The 15194-nt window shown below is 39.5% G+C and overlaps 1 protein-coding gene across 3 annotated transcripts in view; it reads right to left on the bottom strand.

Annotated features, from left to right (window-relative positions):
- IFT88 (intraflagellar transport 88) overlaps positions 1 to 14559 on the bottom strand; it is a 34443-nt gene extending 19884 nt beyond the window's left edge. Inside the window, exons 1-16 of one of the 3 annotated variants that reach the window (XM_033146300.1) lie at positions 14402 to 14559; positions 14253 to 14319; positions 13056 to 13151; positions 12611 to 12673; positions 11491 to 11547; positions 10852 to 10905; positions 8905 to 8968; positions 8742 to 8811; positions 7204 to 7294; positions 6365 to 6469; positions 5753 to 5855; positions 4822 to 4936; positions 3352 to 3583; positions 2637 to 2707; positions 2027 to 2113; positions 449 to 548 (exon numbers count right to left, since the gene is read on the bottom strand). In XM_033146300.1, coding sequence (XP_033002191.1) covers positions 449 to 548; positions 2027 to 2113; positions 2637 to 2707; positions 3352 to 3583; positions 4822 to 4936; positions 5753 to 5855; positions 6365 to 6469; positions 7204 to 7294; positions 8742 to 8811; positions 8905 to 8968; positions 10852 to 10905; positions 11491 to 11547; positions 12611 to 12673; positions 13056 to 13145 — 1302 coding nt within the window. In that variant the 5' untranslated portion in view covers positions 13146 to 13151; positions 14253 to 14319; positions 14402 to 14559. The remainder of the gene's footprint in view (positions 1 to 448; positions 549 to 2026; positions 2114 to 2636; positions 2708 to 3351; positions 3584 to 4821; positions 4937 to 5752; positions 5856 to 6364; positions 6470 to 7203; positions 7295 to 8741; positions 8812 to 8904; positions 8969 to 10851; positions 10906 to 11490; positions 11548 to 12610; positions 12674 to 13055; positions 13152 to 14252; positions 14320 to 14401) is intronic. The other 2 variants (XM_033146299.1, XM_033146301.1) reach the window with 2 other exon arrangements.
- Between the last annotated feature and the right edge of the window lie 635 nt (positions 14560 to 15194).

The following is a 15194-nucleotide window of genomic DNA, read 5'->3' as shown; positions in this document are numbered from 1 at the left end:
TAAGAGGCAAGCTTAGGAGCACAGCAAAAAAATTCCCACTGGCTACCTGGAATAACTGCAAGGATCCGAGTTACAAGAAAGGAGATTCTGACTAAACATCTGGAAGAACCTTCTGACAGTAAGAGCTGTTCGACCATGGAACAGACTCCCATGAGAGGTGGTGGATTCTTCTTCCTTAGAGGTTTTTCAGCAGAGGTTGGATGGCCATCTGTCATGTATGAGATTCCTGCATTGCAGGAGGCTGGACTAGATGACCCTAGGGATCCCTTCTAACTACAATTCTATGATTCTATGATCTCCAAGAAAACAAGTAGTGATTGCTGGCAAATGCCACTGCTTAGAACACAGACTGTCAAGGTGGCTGGGGTAGTCGGACATTTGCAGCCTAATCTGCATTACAGGGTGGTTGTAAGGATAAAATAAGGGGAAGCTATGTACACCATCATACCTGATTAAAGTCCTTTTGCCTCAAATATGTAATTGCTTTATTGATTTCCAGGTCATTGGCTAACTCCACATACTGAGAAGCTTTTACCATTTCTACACACCTGGAACAGAATAAAACACAGAGAAATTCTTGGTTGGAGTGAGCCTCTAGTCAAAAAAGCAACTGTACAGTTTTTGCCAAGCATCAGTTACAGGCAAATCCAATATATTGGTTTTAGGATCCAAACAAACTATGTGCTTGTTTACAGTTGCAAACAGGCAGCAGGGGCTTATTATACAAAAGAAGAAGAAGAAGAAGAGTTTGGATTTGATATCCCGCTTTATCACTACCCAAAGGAGTCTCAAAGCGCCTAACATTCTCCTTTCCCTTCCTCCCCCACAACAAACACTCTGTGAGGTGAGTGGGGCTGAGAGACTTCAGAGAAGTGTGACTAGCCCAAGGTCACCCAGCAGCTGTATGTGGAGGAGTGGGGAAGCGAACCCAGTTCACCAGATTACGAGTCTACCGCTTTTAATCACTACACCACACTGGCTCTCACCTGGTGGTCTATAAACAGGCTAATGCACTGAGTGTATCTTGGCAAGTGAAAAATTCCACAAGCCTGACTTATAACGGCCCTGTATGGTGGCTCAGTATTATTACTATCACAATACTACTATACTTCAGACAGAGACTGAGAGATAGCTGCTTGCCAAAGGCCAGCGAGGACGTTTATGGCCGTGGTGTGATTTGAACCAGGGATTTCCTAGCTCACAGCTCTCATTCACTACCTATAGCACCACTTCTCATATTAGGATTTACACTCTGGAGGTCTGACAGGCAAGTATACTATGAATGAACTGTGACTTGTTTCACTGTAATCCTAGGGAGAAAATCATGAGGTTGCTGAATTAAGAGCTTAACATTTAAACCTTTAGGAATTGCTACATTTTTAAATGATGAACTGTAAGAAAACAATGAACAGGGAGGTGATACAATGATTACTGCAATCGACACAAGATAATATCACCAAGGCAACTATCTGTAAACAATAAACATCCCTATAATAGGCAAAAGTATTTCTTTCCCAAATCAGTTTTATCTTTGTTGTTGTTGTTGTTTAGTAGTTTAGTCATGTCTGACTCTTCGTGACCCCATGGACCAGAGCATGCCAGGCACTCCTGTCTTCCACTGCTTCCCGCAGTTTGGTCACTCATGTTGATAGCTTCGAGAACACTGTCCAACCATCTCGTCCTCTGTCGTCCCCTTATCCTTGTGTCCTCCATCTTTCCCAACATCAGGGTTTTTTCCAGGGAGACTTCTCTTCTCATATTACAAGTGAACTCTTTATTTACTGCGTTTGCTGTTGTTTAAGATAAAACTGATTTGGGAAAGAAACTATTTTTGCCATTTTTATAGACATTTATTGTTTACAGATAATTGCCATGGTGAAATGTAATACAAGCAGAAAATGGTATACATAGCTTGGGCCAAACTTCTACAGGCTGTAATTGGTGAACCACTGACTCATAGTACATGTGAGTTTTCTGAGATAAGTGATCTGAGAAAGGCAACTCAACTGAAAAAAATGCCACCTACCAATCATAGCCTACAGCAAATGATGTTTCAATCGCTGGAGCAATTAGTTTAGCAGCCGTCATGATATACTTTTCTGCTGTAGCTTTCCTTTAAAGCACAAGAAATTATTTTTTTTTTTTGGGGGGGGAGACCCAAAACAAATATCACAAACATATAGAAGCAGAACACAACACCAAGAGTCTTGTGGCACCTTAAAATCTAATGGATATATTATGGCATAAGCTTTTGTGAATTATATAGGGCACTTCATCAGATGCATTAACAGTAGTAGTGTCTACATCCTATATAGTAATAGTGAACTCATTCTTTGAGTCTGGATCCTTATGTAGCCAAAGGAGTGCCATCCACACACAAGAGGGACTTGGGGAAAACCATATGTTTGCAGAAGTGTAAAAAATAAAAATAGAAAAGCAAAGCTGAACAAAAAGCTCAAATAGGACTGAATATGGGTACTTGAAGCTACATAGAAAAACAGGGATGGCAAAGAAAAAAATGGTGGGAGTTCAACATTTGCTTAATCAGTAATCTATACCAGACCTCTGTTCGGCTGTTCCACACATTCATAGAACACACTATGATGGGGCAACTTTGAAAGGACTTCAAACTTTACCTTTCACGCTCCATTTGCCGCAAGCTGTCATTTTTAATAGCTTCAATCAGTAGGTTTGTATGTGGATCATCCTAAATAAGGCAAATGAATGTCTATTCACTAGAGCTACATCAACAGCAGATGAGGATGTATACAAACCCGCATACACATATTAGAACAGACTGTAAACTACATTACATTACATGTCATATTTTCCATCAGAAAAATAATTACTTTTTCCCCCCAAAGGGGACAACAAGAGGGAAGAGTTGTTGCTTGCATGCCATGCTTATGGTTTTCTCAGTGGCATCTGGCTGGTCACTGTTGGTAACAGAATGCCGAAAGAACTACAATAGATTGCATTCCAACTATGCAAAAGTTGGAGTTTCTAAACACGTTATCCCTTCCACAGACAAGCAAGAGGTACCATCACAGTTCAGAACTGCAATCTGTTCACCCAAAAGCATTCAAACAAGGGCAGTGAGGGTTGTGGCCTGGGGAGGGGAAAGTCCCAAAGGGAAGAGATGTAGCTCCCTCCTCCAGCTCAAGGCCTCCATCCCTGCCCTAGACCAACAGCCCTAAGCTAAGCAGCTCATCCCCCCGCCCACCCTCAGCATGGCACATGTGGGATTTGAACCAACACTACCAATGGAATATACCAACACAGAACCACTATAATCAACATTTCAAGCTTATTTGCTCTATGAATTGGAGATATAACTTTGCTCCCACTTACTCCTTGTGAAATGTATTTGTCGTCATCATCAATTCCCAGTGGCACCGCAATTAATTTTTGGAAAGCCTTTTTCATTTGTTCTCTGTCTCCGGTAGCAAAATAGCAAAGGATCAAGTTGAAGCCTGCTTTTAGGTTTGGTGATGTGCTCATAATGTGCTCAAATGAGCTAATGGCGTCAGTATATTGGCCAGTTTTAATAAATGCAACTCCAATGTTCTGCATTATTTTAATCCTAAATAAGTAAATAATCATTAGAACCTTATCATACAAGAGTAGATTTAAAAATACTACCAGTGGTCGGCTTGCACTTCAGTTCAAATGCAATGAATGAAATTTAAACAATGTAATCAATATTATAAACAGTTACAGGTGGGTAGCCGTGTTGGTCTGCCATAGTCAAAACAAAATCGAAAATTCTTTCTAGTAGCACCTTAGAGACCAACTGAGTTTGTTCCTGGTATGAGCTTTCGTGTGCATGCACACTTCTTCAGTGAAGAAGTGTGCATGCACACGAAAGCTCATACCAGGAACAAACTCAGTTGGTCTCTAAGGTGCTACTAGAAAGAATTTTCGATTTTGTTTTGAATATTATAAACAATAAAACAGCAACCAGTCCAGGGCCAAAGTAGGCCAAAAACAGCCACGTGTCAGCCCCATTTAACCATAAATAGGGGTGTAGGGTAGGGAGATGATTATAACGACAATGATTTATATTAAAAGGGGCAGACTGTGAGTGGAGATGAAACCTTCCCCACTTTACTTCTCCATACTTTTTCCCCTTGAGGAACTTTATTTCCCAGCCTGGCTCACTGCTAGCAGAGTGGAAGAAAAATGCCCAGAGTAATGGAACACAGGGAAGTTATTTTATTTGTGCAGTAATAAATACTAAATTTGTATACTGTTAATGTTAGACCGTCCGTGGGCCGGATTTAGAAGGCAATTGGGCAGCATCCAGCCCCCGGGCCTTAGTTTGGGGACCCCTGATGTAAACCATGGGTAGGCAAACTAAGGCCTGGGGGCCAGATCCGGCCCAACTGCCTTCTAAATCCGGCCCGCGGATGGTCCGGGAATCAGTGTGTTTTTACATGAGTAGAATATGTCTTTTTATTTAAAATGCATCTCTGGGTTATTTGTGGGGCATAGGAATTCGTTCATTTTTCTTTCTTTCAAAATATAGTCCAGCCCCGCACAAGGTCTGAGGGACAGTGGACCGGCCCCCTGTTGAAAATGTTTGCTGACCCCTGGTGTAAACTTTGGCCCCAAGATAAAACAAAGACAAGAGTTAAATCAATTTAAAACCCATCTACATAGAAACATCTGAACTAGCCTCTACAAAATAGCAAGAAACCAAGCCTGGTGGACCTCCTCAGGCAATGTTTGTTTTTATAACTTATTATAAAGTTTTTTCTAACTGTTTTTATCACATTGTTATAAGCAAATAATGTCAAAGTTATTCTCGTTGGAACTGACCTCATTTCTTTATGGACACTTGCAATCTGATCTAGAGCCATTCGGTAAAATTTGATAGCTTTTGAATAGTTTCTCTGCTTCAAATAAATATTTGCCATGTTCACCTTCAGCATGCCTATTAAACAATACACAGAATGAGACACAGATGTATCCCATGACTCTCACAGGATTTTACTCTGGTTACTTGCAGAAAATCTATACCTTGGATACAGATGAATCTGCAGCCTTTAAATTATTGGGCAAGGATGAGCAACCTGCTGGCGAAATGATTGTGCAATTGTTTGAACTGGGAAACTATTATTGGTGGCAACAAGCACTGGCATAAAAAGCCTGGTTCATTTTCTGCCAGGTTAAGGAGTGTAGTAGCAGGTCTTAGGATAGCATAAACTCTCCCCTTGCCCATTCCCCTCGAGTAAAAAGCAACTTCTTGCCCAGCACAAAACTAGCTTAAATCTACTCTCTTAATCTGGCTTCTACCAAGGGAAAGTGGGGAGCAGTGGCAGCAGAGGGGGGGAGCATGCAGGCTGGGGTAGGGTTGGACTTGTTCCAAATACCTTTTTTGCATGCTTTAACTTAGTAGGAAACATCTGAATTGACTCCAAAAGTGCATTTGTGTTTGGAATAAATGTGACTTTGAAAAGAGGGAGGTTGTGAATTTATCAAAATATTTTTGCAGGAAACAAACTACAGCAGCATAAAGTCATCTTAGCTGAAAGCAACCAGTATTGGGAAGTTTACAAATATATATGACTTCAGATTTCAAACTAATCACAATAACACAATCAGAATTCAGAGTTGGAACAGGAGATGCTGCTGATTCTCACTTCTCACTTGTTTTAATGCAAATTAAAGACACTGACCAAGAGTCCCCATCTCCTAGGATGTACCCAATAACTGATTTGAATGTTTGGGTTTTGTGGATGTAACTTACCTCCATTGACAAACATCTTGTTTTTCACTATGACCTGATAGGTATTTAATGCTTCTGCATACATTTCATTAGCAGAGTACTGGCTGGCCAAATTAAAGAGCACCTGAAAGAAAATAAGTGAGAACATTTATATCATATGATAAAAACAACCAACATTGAATTTCATAATCACAAAAGATGCATCAGTCAGCACAGCAGCAAGAGAGTAGCTGCCCCCTGGAGGAGCTGGAAGCAGCAGCAGCATAATGGAATGACAACACCAGCAACTGGCTTTACTATGGAGAAGACAGTATTTCAGGGATGCATTGCCTCCCTTCCTTCCTTCACTAAATCCCCCTAGATCCCACTGGATTCAAGGTGGCGGGATTAACATCAGTAGAGGCAGGCCAATGTATAGCTCTAATTTTAGGCATTTACAAAAATCATCCAAGTGTCAGCATTCACATGTGAATATCACCATTCTTCACATTTTAGACATGCACTCTATTTGATAAACTGGAATACTGTTCTTCTTGTGTATATTCCCCCCCCCCCCCGAACTGTCATTATCTTCCTCAAGTCCTTGAGAAAGGGTAGGACAGAAACTGATCTGCTAAAAAGACAAGTTCTTACAGTGTAAGTAAGATCTAGGTTGATGTTGGCAGGAGACATAGTTTGTTCACGTTGTCTTACTAAAGCTCTTTCCTTTCTTCCAGCATCTTTCGCCTTTTCAAGAGCCTTAAAGAAACAAATCACATTTCAGTAGCACCTTCTGCCCTTCTTTAGAAAATATTGTATGAAACAATTTGTTTTCACTTACACGAACACATTTTTATAGCATACACAAAGACAATAAGTGGAAGAACAGTAAAAGAAACAGCATATTCACATAGAAAGAATGATCAAATTGGAGATATAGTAGAAATTGCAGCTCTCATTGTACTTTCTGGCTAAATTCAATAGTGTTTCTTTAGGGACAAATACACACACACACCAGGGGGCTAGTAAACAATCTACACCTGTCTCTATATAGTTTACAAACACTAAATAGCCAGGAGAGTTTCCATGGCTTGGGTTCTAAGAATTGCATTTTGAGAACAGAAACACACTGCATTTCTTCCAGGAGGAAATGTACTGTGTCTGAAATAGACAGGCCAGTGGCCAGTGGTGAAGTGCTAGTCAATTTAAGTGTTTCATGTACAATCCGTCACATATAAATATACTTGCATATCAGTCAGTATCTTAACGCAAGAGAGTGGGTGATAGATGGGTCTGCACAAGTGCACCACCACTGTGTTACCTCTAACAAATGAATGGGCCAATTTGTGTGCCAAATGACTTCCTATGTTATGGGATGTTCATGGAATGCTTCCACAGGCAAGCTTTCTTTGGGGCAGCCGTCTCATATGCTTCAGCTATCAGTATGTCAACTAAGCTGAAAGCAGCATCTTAAATGAAAGGCTATGACTTACCAACTTTAAGTCTCCACAACTGTGAGCAATGCAGCTTTCTTCAACTAACTCGTTCACTTTTTTTTCCAACTGCTTAATCTTTCCCTCTGGACTAAAGTCAGGGAACACAATGGAATCAAATTATCATGAAGATCCACAAAAATTATTCACCATTGGTAATGTGTGCTTTAAAAAAAAACTGACTTAGCTGGTGATGGGAGTCCTCTCAGGTGGTACAGTTATAGAATACCCACTTCACATGTAGGAGTTTGCCTGCTACCATCAAGGGGTTGGATTCAAATGTGCTTTGCATGAGCAGAAAGGCACTTCCACCCATGAAAGGTGCCCCTCCTCCAATTCCAGTGATTCTTTCTTCACACTGCAGGACCCTACTCTCCATCCCAAGCCATTCTGGAGGGTCCCCCAATCCTCAAAAGCATATTTCAGTGAGAACACCCTGTTGCATGAGCAGAAATCAGCTTGAACTTTCCTGGTTCCAACCCACAGATTGGGGGGGGGGTCACCTGGTATTGGAATAATTGTTTTATTCTCATCTTTGTTCTGACTTGTATTTTAATCTTCCAACTTTTGAGGATGCCATTTCTTTTTAAGTTGCTATTATTCTTGCAATTGCATACATCATATTATTGTAGTTTTTTTTAATAATCTTATAAGCCTCAGGAATACAAAAAGGAATAAAAAATAAAGACTGATGTGACCCTTAGCAGTGAGCTTTTCCAGTTGCTACAAACTGCTTTATTCCTTACATTAAAAAAATATTTTTTACTTTTACCATGTCACTCTTATTTTGAATCCAAACAGAACCCTTCTACAATTAGCTCAGTGCTTATTTAGCCGAAAGACTACTTTGCATCTGTTTCCCATGGGAAATATTTTATAAACATTGATTTAGATCCTTATTTTTGTACTGCAGTCATTGTTTAATTCTGTATCACCAGCCTCACAAGGAACATTGTTATGGAATGCTATCAAAATTTAATAAATATTGATGATGATAAATCACAACATATTTGATAGTTAAAAGGCATGCCTTACTTGGCGGTCTAGGAAGAAGAAATTAAAAGAAGCCGCTGAAGCCCTGCTATTTTTGGCTGCTTTAGGATTCTGCTGTTATTGTGCACAGCTGGCCAACCTCGTTCTGATTTATCTCTGCAGATCCACCAACATGTAAATAATATATCACTGAATTCATTCATGCTAGTAGATATGTAGCTAAACGCAGCTCTGTTGTAACTTATTAGCTTATATATTAAAAAATCAAATCGTGACAGCAAAGCACTTTCCCACAGAAATCAAGCTAAACTTTGTACAACTGACCATATGGTGAGATAACCCTGGACCACTGCTACATTATCAAAGCCATATTGTAGCAACCTAAGAAAAATAAAGGCGCAGCAAAAAGCCTCTTATAATCAAATTCTTTTCTTTCTCTTCAGAATCCAGATACACAAATGGTGGAATCTTAATGAAAAATTATTTAACAACAACAAAACAGATCTGAAGTATCTAACTGCAAAAGTCAAACACTGTCTACATACCTATCTTCATTCTTTGTTTCTAGGGGAGGAGCTGGTCCCCTTGCTTGACCAAGAGGATCAAATGCAGAACCTGCAGATTGGTAAACAGTGTGAACTGTAAGAAAGTGTGTTCCCAAGGCTTTTAAAAAACCTATTATTGCCAAGGATTCTTCTAAAACTGTACCTCTGGAAACTGCTTTGGTGTAACCTGCTGCCTGAACTGCTGTCATCGGTCGAGGAACACCATCCTTTAAAAACAAAAGCTTATTTATATGGATAACTGAGGAAACAGGGCTTTATAAATTATATCACACTGAATTATATGACCTTTTAGGTACCCTATAATAAATACACTAGTGGAACTCCTGTCAAGACTGCAATACTCTACAATAGAGATGGGGAATGGCATCTGGCTAGGACTACATCAAAGAATTATTATTTGTTATTATTCATTAATTTTATATACCACCCTTCATTAAAAGATCTCACAGCAGTTCACAGAATAAACAAATTGGCCTACCCTTCACAGGCCATCTTGACAAATGGGCAGAGCCACCCACCTACCAAGCACCTGATGTCATATGGCATCAAGCGATTCAAACTTGAAGTCATAGAGCAGGAAGATACCCTTTCTTTGATAGAAAAAGGCAGCAGCAGAGGCTTATCTCAGAATTTAGTACTGTAGCCCCCACCATGCTAAGATCACAGATGATAAATGCTGCTTGTTCTTATAGTACTCTGCTGCTGCTCTACACGCTTACTTTGGAGCAAACCCCACTGAACACAGTGAGCCTTACTTCTCGGTAAATGTACTTTACTAAAATGCATCAATCTTAGAGGTATTCAGAATAATCTTATACTATTGTCCTTAAACAATCTAATTTTACCATTTCTAAAATACTGATCAAGTTTAGACATAGCAAAAGGCTGCACAATATACTTTGAAGTTTCCTCCCACCCCTATAGAACGAATGGGGGAAAGGAGACAATGGTTTTACTAATGGATTGCTCCCATTAGATGATATGTCACAATGTCTCAGGATGCTGGTAAATAATTATTGGTAGCCCTTCTTCAGGGGCTTCCAATGAAAGAAAGACTAACAAATAAAGGTACAATAGCAAAAGGCTGAGAAATGGTGGACATTATTGTATTCTTCCCTGGTACTCCAATGAGCTGTGGTTGATGAAGCAGGCTATAAGAAGACTGGATTGCAAGTGATGCAAATCTTGCTCTGAAGCCAACTGAACACACGCTATGACACATAATCATGCCTACCACATGGGTGAAGGCAGCAAAGAAGTCATTCTTCACTGCATCTATTGCATCCTTGAGGAGTCAGCTGACAGGGTTGTTGCATGAGGGCCAGAGACTCATTAACCCAGATTCAAGGGACAGACTCCTGGAGTACATGGTAACTAGCTGTAAGAGCTTTGCAGGACACCTTGAGGGCAAAGTCATCTGATTTCATAGTGACTTGGATGCTACCAAACCAAATCCAGTTGAAGTCTCCAATGCTACATCTGGCCCACTGTTACAGGATCATTTCCAGTTGATGCAGCCTGATGATGCGGACAGGATAGTCACAGAGATGCAACTGATCACATGCCATCTGGACCCCTGCTTTTACTGGCTGATTAAAGACTTGGATTAATCTAAGTGATGATAGCACAGCTTCTGCATTTGACTGTATTACCCCTTCTGCAACATGGTGGCAACACAACACAACCTGCAACTTTTCTAGCTTCTTACCTACTTCAGATTCCTCCATCTTCTTAGCATGTGAAAGAAACTGGTCTATGTTTGGAAATACCAGTACACCAAATCAAACAATAAGCTGATATGTCAAAAGGTGTAAGCTTGCATTAATCTAGACACACCTTCAGCTTTTAGAAGTCCATTATAAATATAATGACAAATATGAAGAAACAAACAGTAATGATAGCTTAGAAAAAGAGACAGATTAAATTTAATGTTGTGTTCATTGAGTTTTGTTCTCCCTTCCTCTTTTTCTCAGCTCTTTTTCTGTCTGCTTGAAGTTCAACTCTTCACCATAATGACCTATCTCTTGACTTGCTCTATACATTACACTGATGCTTGTCTATAAACTATAAATAATTGTAGCAATATTACCTGTCCAGCTGCTGTCATTGGTCTGCCCATTGATGAAGAAAGTGTTGTCTTTGACTAGCACAATGTAAGAAAATATTTAAAGTCAATAATCACTGCATGCTCTGCTTCTAAGGGAAGAACAGGGCTGGATCTCAGAGGACACTGTTCTAACACAGTAAAGGGAACACTGCTCTGTTATTACAAAATTTACAGAACTAAGGATGGGAACTCTCACTGCAGATACCAGATTTCTAAACTGCAGCAAAGAAAGATACAACTCCAATTGTCTTCTCCACCCTGCACAAGCAACACTAGCTTCACATTGATGTTCTCTGAAGTGGGAAAGTAATCTCATTCAAAGAATGGCAGGTCCAACAAACCATGAAAAAAACAAATGCCAACAAGTACCAGGACCAGTTCCTGGGTTTGTACTATGTGCCCTGAAGACCACCCTGAGATTCTTCAGCTACAGAACTTCACTTGTCGCTGTCTGGCATCGATCCCTGTTACATCTATGCATAATGTGAGACCCATCGCTATGCAACTGTATAGGCTTACTGGAATCAGAAATTAAACAGCAATGTGTATAGGTTCATTGGAGAAAGTGCTGAGCCAAAGAAAGAAAAGCTGAGTACATTTCAGTATAAAATAAAAACCTACCCCATATCCAGTAGCTAAGGGTCGTGAACCTGATGTACCTGGAACTTTGGCTGTAAGCTTATTAGAAAAGATTAAAGGTTAAGCAATGATGTATTTATTCAAAGAAATTAGCATATTAAAAATATAATTACTACAGGAAATTACAGTAAAGCTATATTTCAATTTCTAAAAAAGTTGTGTTTTTTTCCTTTCTCCTATTAGTGAGAAAATTCAAAATTGTTTTAATGTCATCATGTCGTGTTTTTGAAGCAACCTCTTGACAAGAGACTAAGAAGTGGTGAATCTCTCTCAGAATTCACTGGCCAAAAACAGGAGCATTTATCACATGTCAGATCTATTGAAGCAATAGGCTACCAACCTGCTATATTACTAAATGGTTGATCAGAAAGTCAACACTGATACAAAAGCATCTGTTGCTCAGCAAGAAAGTATGTGCCTTGTGGGTATGAGGCCACAGATATGGCCCCAGAATCTCCATTTAAGGAATCTCATGTAGCTAGTCTCAGAAAAAAACCTCTGCTCTGGACTTTGAAGAGCTGGGTTTGAGAAGTGCTGCTGGTCAGCATGAACAGTGCTTGACTAGAATGATAAAACATACATAGATGAATACTCAAGTGGTTACTTATGTGCAGTTAACAAGGAAAACTTTCATTGCCCTTTTGCACATTTCTGTTCAATTCCAATAACTTGCTAATTACCGCATACCGGTATGTTCAGTGCTTGATCATAATATGTTGTCCTTACTGCATCTCCAGAACCTTAGAATGATTTTCTGCGCAAAACATTCCAAGGGGCACAACTAAGAGTTACATATTTCGAGTCTGATTACAGAAGAAAACTACTTGGGAAGTCCCAAGGGCACAAATGTAAGAAAAGTGCAAACTTCACAATGGAAGGTACAGGAGAATAGTTGAGGAAAGTTATGGCACTACACATGCTACTTCTGCTGGGCGTGAAAAAGACTGCTGCTATCTTAAGCATACTCAGCAGGAAGAAAGCCTTGATGAACTTAGTGGGACTAATAAGCATTTAGGCTGAACTTGTTACAGCAGAAATGCAGCTTCTAGAAGTGCTTTCACATGCTTACTTTGATATATTTTAATTCTTAATATTTACTTACAGGAGGTCTTCTACCATGACTAGTTTTCACAGCTTGTTGAAAAGCTGGATCATTCTCTAAATCCTAAATAACATAAAAACAGATAAACATTGGAATAATTAACTATGCAATTCATTTTGTTTGCTGGTGTAGCTAGATAATACATATATGCATTTCATTTAATTTTTACTAACTTGTTCTTATAGAGTGATAGAGAATGAAATCATGCTCAGACTAAACCCACTTAAATTAATGGACTTAAGTTACAGCAGGTTGACTTCGAGTATGGCTTACATTGGGTATCACCCATGGCCTTTGCTACATTTGTATGCAGACTCACAGTAGTACATTATTTCACTAGCTCAAGCTTTTTCATATCAATTATGCTGATCCAAACTGTTCTGCACATTATCACACCAAAACCGTAAAATATCCAAATATAAACTTGGTACCACCATATTTTTACCTCTGTATCAAAGGTAGGATTATAGTCATTGTAACCAGAATAAATATCATCTTCATCTGCTTCGGTTGCCAGGTGGACATTTTTCATCATTTTAACCTATAAAACATTGACTACGTTAAAATATTTACCTTCATCTTCAGCGTTCAGTAAGCATTCAGTCCAATTACATAAATTGTTATAACATATAAATTATGCATTAAACTATATTACTTTTTAGGTATCTTCCAATTATGAGTGTCTGCTCAAGTCTTATTGCGTTCATTGGTTGTTACATACATGTGCAACTTAAGTCTTTCTTCTGGGATCAGTTTATGCTCACAGAATATTTTATGGATAAATTCTTTAACAGCCTAACAAATTATAGTCTTTGTGTTTCTGGATCAGGCCAGATCAAAAACACTATATGCTATATCCTATGTTGTCCTTTATGCAATCTACCTATGGAAAAGTCCCTCTATTCATTTCAAAATTTACTAAGCAGCTTTTCAAAATTACCAGTAGATGACTGATGTGCTAGCCAATGTAGGCAAGCTGGTTACCTATGAAGCAGCTTTATAGGCTCTAGCTGTGAGGAAGTTACATTTTGATTATAGGACCCACAACAGTGGCAACTGCCAGGGAGATTGTTAAATCAAATGATTTTGGGACCTTTATAACATTACGTTTTGATAAGCTGCAGTCCAAAAAGTTGTTACATTTTTAACTTGCTCTTGCAATGCCATGCTTGTTTGTTGTGGTTCACAATGTAATGACCATCAGCTGCAAAGAATAAAACCAGACTGATAAGGATCAAGTATATACTTCTAATGGAATAAATCAGGTAAGTTATAATCATGGGCATAGCCGGGGGGGGGGAGGGCAGCTGCCCCCCCCCAATCGATAAAAATCAATACAAATCTGAGCTTCTGCCCCCAACAAAAGCCTGCCACCTCTAACAAAATTCCTGTCTACTACGCCCGCTGTTATAATTCCTAACAGCGTTGGAACAGATAGTAATCGCTCAGCTCCATCAGCACACACTTTTGTGTAACAGTTAACTTGCATCACTGCTGCTCTTGCACCAGCAAAATCAGTTTCTTACTGATATTATTTGTATTTGCATTACAAATCACCACAGGAAAAACCGAATACAAACCATCACAGCAAAAAACCCCAAAGAGGTTTTTAAAGAAAAACTTATTAAAATTTAATGCTTACCTCAATGGACGTTAAACTCTTCTGGAGTCGGGAGCTGCGAATAGCTACTCCAGTTGTGTCGGTTTTCCTATAAAAGCAAACACCAAGAGTTACACTGCTGAAAATATTTTTCAAAACAGTAGAATAATAATAATAAAATTTAAAAATACCTGTAAACGTAATGATAAGATTGACAACCAATATTCAGGAAATTTGTCAGACGTCCAGCAAATCCGCGCTGCCTTCCCTCCCTCTACTGGGGCGACCGACGCGCCCCGCGTCGTTGTCAACGTTAGGGCCTATACCTCTCCCTCGCAAGCCCACAATGCACCCCTTCATGTTGCTTAGCGACGAGAACGCTCTGCTCGGGAAGGGGAAAGCATTAGAGCATGCGCAGTAGCACAAGGTGAAGCTATTGCATCCTTAAGTGCGCCCACAGTTTTGGTCACGTCCTACTTCCTAGCGCGAGCATAAGAGAAAAGATGGGATTTGGATCATAAAGCGAAGGGGGCTGTATAGGGAAATAAAAGGGAGAGCAGAAAAATGGTGCAATTAGTTGTATAAAAGGGGAACAATTTAAGGGCATAAATAGGATGAGTTTAAGCTATGTAAGATTTCACACTCATACGCAATTGTCCTGATTAGAATAAATCCTTTTTCTTATTATTTTAAATAAGGATCAGGCTCTTTTATTCCATTGTGCTCCTCGTCAGTTACAAACTTCTAACATTTTCCCGCTGTTCAAGCTTGTAAGGTTGCCCTGAAGTGGTTTAAACAATGGGAACGTGAGGCTTGATGGCACAATATTTTGTTGGAACTTTCATCTCTTAATTAGTACACACACTTCCTGTTCTGGAAGGATTGGTGCAGTTCCACTTGGGTGTTTAGGTTCTGTTTAATGACGAGAAACAAGTTGTAGCAGGTTTAGTTAATTTGGAAACCCGAGTACAACAACAGTGATTG

This window comes from Lacerta agilis, chromosome 4, assembly GCF_009819535.1.
Source record: "Lacerta agilis isolate rLacAgi1 chromosome 4, rLacAgi1.pri, whole genome shotgun sequence".
Taxonomy (NCBI): domain Eukaryota; kingdom Metazoa; phylum Chordata; class Lepidosauria; order Squamata; family Lacertidae; genus Lacerta; species Lacerta agilis.
Note: the sequence above shows the minus strand (reverse complement) of the source record. Positions and strands in the feature narration are given on the sequence as shown.